We start from the raw sequence: 5,000 nt of genomic DNA, 5'->3' as shown, positions 1-5,000 counted from the left end.
GCGATCACCTGGCCTTGCTTGGCATCCATGTACTCCTGGCGGCTGAGGGCAGGATCCTTCATGGGGTAGATGACGTAATCCACGTCCGAGTAGAGCTGAGCTTTGAACTGTTCGATTTGGCTCAAGCTCACTTGGTTGGTGTAGACCGTGGCCAGCGACTGGTGAGTCTGGAACGTTCCGGGGTCGCTGGCGCACTGGTACGTCGGCGACGCGGCCTCCAGCGCCACCTGGTAGCCGCTGCCGCCAGGACCCGCACCGACGCCGTAGCCGTGGTGCGGCGATGGAGGCGGAGGATTCTGAAAGAAGTTCTTGATATATGGCTGATACAAGTAGTTTTGCTGAGGTTGCTGCTGCTGATGTTGCTGTTGCTGTTGTTGCTGCTGTTGTTGTTGTTGATGATGGTGGTGCTGCTGCTGAGCTTGTACGAGGCTATGGACGGGTTGCTGAATACTAAGAGAATGAGCCTGCTGTTGTTGGAAGCCAGTGTACGTGGGTGACGGCAGCAGTGGCACTCCAACGCCTTGTGCATAAGCTGCTGGTTGGTAGACCGTTTCACTGCTGATACGTTGTTGCAACTGCTGAATTTGCTGCTGCTGTTTGAGCTGTTGTTGTTGCAAGGCTTTCTGTTGGTGTCTGAGGTAGAGACTCCTTGGCGTGACGGTCGGATGCTGCTCCGGGTGCACGCGCGCCTTGCTCTTGTTCATGGACGCGGAGGCGCGCACGTCAAGGTAGTTGTTCTTCCTGATCACAGGCACTTCAGCGCCGCCGGGCCCCGCCAGAGCCTTGACTTTGTTGGAGCGGTGGTCGCGCGCGTAGGGCGGCGGAAGGCCCAGCGGCCTCATCTCCGGAAGGTGCGCCGCCCCGCGCTGCAGTGATTGGACGGTGTCGATCTTGGGCCTCTGCTGGACCTGCGGCAGCGTGTGGACCATGCCTCTGCTAAGCGGCACCGACGTGAACGAGGGCGCTGCTGTCGCCGCCAGCTGCGTGTGTGCTTTCAGCACCGTAATCCGGGGTTTGGACGTGATAAATTTTGCCGGAGCCTCACTGGCACTGGCCACGGCCGTCTCGCAGATAACGGCGTCGGGCGTCGCCAGGGAGGACCTGTTGCTGTTCGGCTCACTAGTCCGGGGCAGGGATCCGTTCGGCGAGGCCGTGTTCACGCGCGAGGAGGCGATGGCCACCGGCGTGATGGTCGTGACGGTGGACATGGAGACCGGGGCTGGCGACGTTACCAAGAAGCGGGCGTCCGTTCCAGACACTTGCACGTAGTCGCTGTCCGTGTCAAAGGTGGACGACACGGAAGCACGCGGCCGAAAGGCGCCCAAGGAAATGGCGAGGGCGGGGGAGTAGGACGTCGAGAGGGACGCCTGAGCGCTTTCGACCGAGTAGTCCAGGTGCTCCTCCTCTTGCTGATCTGACAGAGGCGACGCTGCAGCCCCTTCAGCTGCCGTGGTCACCGGCTGCGCCCCGACCCTTTGCGTGACGAGCCCCTGAGCGCCTAGGCCTTGGGGGCTGAGGCGGTGGACGCTCGTGGGCGGCGTGAGACTGGACCTCTCCTCGGGCAGGTCCCTCCGCTCGAGCGGGCCGCCCGCCTGCTCCGGGAACCTCAGCCCGTCCTTGAAAAACTCCACGTAGTCGTCGTTATTGTCCAGCTGGCTGAAGTCTTCTTCGGAGAAGTTGTAGGTGGAGGTCACGGACTCGTCGAGGTCGGGCTGCACCATCACCGAGGTCTCGTCGCTGACGAAGGTGGGGCTGCCGAAGAAGTGTGTTGAGGCGCTGGCGGAGTCTAGGGAGTCGTTGTAGGTGTGCGGGCCGGCGTCCCCGCGCTGCGCCGCGACGCTCGAGTTTTCACTGTCCAACTTCTGGTGCAGGAAGCCCGCCGACGCCTGCTGCAAGATGCACATGGCGCAGGAGCCGCACTTGCAGTGCTGGTCGTCGGCCCCCTCCTCTGGATCGTCCGCGGACGTGATGGAGGCGTTGTCGTCGTCACAGCAGGTGGAGCAGCAGTTGTGCTGGGTGTGGGGCATGCCCGCGCACAGCTCGCTCTCCTCGCCCCCGGCTCGCCCCGACCGGTCGGCCGCCATGCCCGGCAGATCGGCCAGGTCGGGGAGGTCCTGGGCGAGCGACAGGTCCGCCAAGTCGGCCCCGAGGGTCAGATCTGGCGGCAGTCTGTGGGGAATGTTAGAGTACCTGGAGCGGACGGTGGAGGCGGAGTGCTGCGAGGACGAGGAGTGCACGCTGCCTGCTCGGCCCAGGGAGACCCCGCCTGCCTCGCTGCCGCAGAGGCCCACGCCGTCCCGGACTCGCCCCCCGGAGGGTGGGGTCGATGACGGCGGAGTGAACGACGGTCTGCTTAGGCTCTCCTCATCTGTGCGGCACGAGGCGTTATGTCACTGACTTATAAATAGACGCTTGCAGATTAAAAGACCTGCACATTTGGTTTAGCAGATGTATTCATACACAAATAATTTCGGTTTGTGCATTGTGATACTTACAGTAGTGCTGTAATATAAAAAAATGACACACAACAAGAAAGGAACCCAACTTACCATTCCATATCATCCATAAATATAATATCACACTAAATCTAAACTTCTTTTGTTCACAAACAGACACCAACCAGGAGAGAGCAGCACCTCTGTGCGAAAAGTGGAAATGAAAATGAACAAATCCGCAGAACGATTCTGCACCGCAGCATGGGTAATTCACGCTTCGATACCGTGTCGCCATCAGGAGAATCTATCAGCTCTTTTTACTCTGAAGGAGCTACGCTACCGAAACAGCACCCATCCACCTCGAATTGTAGAAAGACCCGCCTCATCAAGCACATTTTCCTCCATTCACATCGACTGCGCTCTCTCCAGCCGCGTCTCTGGCAGCGGTCGCAGTGAACCAAGTAGTGACTAAAGACATCCTCCACTCACCATAGTCCGGGGTGTGAGCGTGAGTGCTACTCGACGAGGAATCGAGGCGCGAGAGGGACCTGGTCAGGGACTCGACGCCGCTCTCAATACTGGCGGCGGGGGGCGTGTTGACCAGCACCTCGGAGTCCAGATCATCTGTCAAACACGCGAGTCCTTAGTCGCTGGCTCTTAAATTCGTCTCTTGTGGTCCTTGAGACTAATATCAATGTCAATAATAATTTGTGGTTAATCTGACCTCTTAATCGAGATCATCTTTCAGTCACGCGGGGTTTAGTCTGTGACTATGTTGTGTGGTTAATGAGGATTAATAATCAGTTATGACACTATTTTGTAGAAAGCCATAGAGGAAAATTATTTTTTTGAATACGAGTAAGTTTCCAAAAAATGGGAAAAAATAAATTAGATACATTCCACTTTCCCTCTTACAAAAACATGTATCACAATGAAACTTCTGCCCCACGCAATATAGGGCGAGAAACTGTAAAGCCAATGAGATGAATCAACGAAGCCAAAGCCAGAGCCACCTTACCCTCACTGCCATCGAGGGAAAGCACGCGATCGGAGACGATGCCCGACGTGGTGTTCGAAGAGGTGTTCGAGATCACAGACACGCGTTGGTCGGCCGAAGTTTTGGCCAAGTATCCCCTCAGCCCGCCCAGGGTATCGGAGAGGCCGCCTATCTCCGAGACGTAACGGTCGCTGTAGATGTAACTGTCTCGGTAGCGCCTCCGATCTGCGAAGGAGAGACTTTGGTGATTAATTGTTGAAAATGACGGTGTTGAAAGGAAGACGCGAGAAATGCACAACTCTAAAATCATGAAATATTTCTTTTAAGTTCTAGCAATGGCAGGTGGCCAGTTGCATTACTTTATACGGTATCTAATTATGGTTACTTTATACTGTATCTAATTATGGTAAGTGCTTTACAAGTAGGATCTCTGCATATACTAATCTTCAACTATTTACGAATATTACTTTCTAATCAAAGGAGAATCTAACATTGGACACAATAATTTGCCAAAGTGAAACCACCCCAGCACGAAAAATAAATAAATATATAAATAAATAAAATAGTCATCCCCTAAAACACTACTCATCTATTACCATTAATTCATCTATCTAAAAAAAATCTATCATATATCAAGACAAACCAAAACACCAAACCCCGTCTCACCTTCTTCTTGAATCTGCCGGACCTCTGCAAGACGAGGTTGCAAGGCCAGGTTGAACAGGTGCGTGAGGCGACACAGGTACAACAGGTGTTTGCTCTTCTCGTCGCTGGTCGTGTAGAAGGTTAGTTTCCCCGGGTAACTGAGGGCGCGAATTTCAAACTTCTTTTTCTGGAAGGGAGGGAATGGTGCCAGAGATGATTGTCATTATTTCATTTTTATTATTGTAATTATATACATACATGTATCTATTTATATCTATCTATCTATCTATCGACCTATCTATCTATATACGTATATGCATATGTATATACATATATAAATGTATATGCATGTATATGAGTATGTATATGTATTTTTATAAGTATATATATATATATATATATATATATATATATGTGTGTGTGTGTGTGTGTGTGTGTGTGTGTGTGTGTGTGTGTGTGTGTGTGTGTGTGTGTGTGAGTGTGAGTGAGTGTGAGTGAGTGTGTGTGAGTGTGTGAGTGTGTAACTGTGTGTGTAACTCTCTGTGTGTGTGTGTGTGTGTGTGTTTGTGTGTGTGTGTGTGTGTGTGTGTGTGTGTGTGTGTGTGTGTGTGTGTGTGTGTATGTGTGTGTGTGGGAGAGTGTGTGTGAGTGTGAGAGAGTGTGTGTGAGTGTGTACCTGTGTGTGTGAGTGTGTGCGTGTGTGTGTGTGTGTGTGTGTGTGTGTGTGTGTGTGTGTCTGTCTGTGTGTGTGTGTGTGTGTGTGTGTGTGTGTGTGTGTGTGTGTGTGTGTGTGAGTGAGTGGAGTAAGTGTGTGTGTTCGTGTGTGTGTGCGTGTTCGTGTGTGTGTGTGTGTGTGTGTGTGGTGTTCGTGTGTGTGTGTGTTGTGTGTGTGTGTGTGTGTGTGTGTGTGTGTGTGTGTGTGT

General features: G+C 52.9%; 1 protein-coding gene across 2 annotated transcripts in view; it reads right to left on the bottom strand.

The window, feature by feature from the left end:
* Positions 1-4,264, bottom strand: part of LOC113818213 (protein expanded-like) — a gene marked incomplete at its 5' end in the record, with an annotated part of 27,733 nt that extends 23,469 nt beyond the window's left edge. For both annotated transcript variants that reach the window (XM_070126984.1, XM_070126985.1), the window contains 4 exon segments: positions 1-2,368; positions 2,925-3,059; positions 3,454-3,657; positions 4,099-4,264. The exon segment at positions 1-2,368 is cut by the window's left edge. In XM_070126984.1, the coding sequence (XP_069983085.1) occupies positions 1-2,368; positions 2,925-3,059; positions 3,454-3,657; positions 4,099-4,264 (2,873 nt within the window).
* Between the last annotated feature and the right edge of the window lie 736 nt (positions 4,265-5,000).

Source organism: Penaeus vannamei, chromosome 11 (genome assembly GCF_042767895.1).
Source record: "Penaeus vannamei isolate JL-2024 chromosome 11, ASM4276789v1, whole genome shotgun sequence".
NCBI classification, from domain to species: Eukaryota; Metazoa; Arthropoda; class Malacostraca; order Decapoda; family Penaeidae; genus Penaeus; species Penaeus vannamei.
This window is presented reverse-complemented; position numbering and strand designations above follow the sequence as displayed.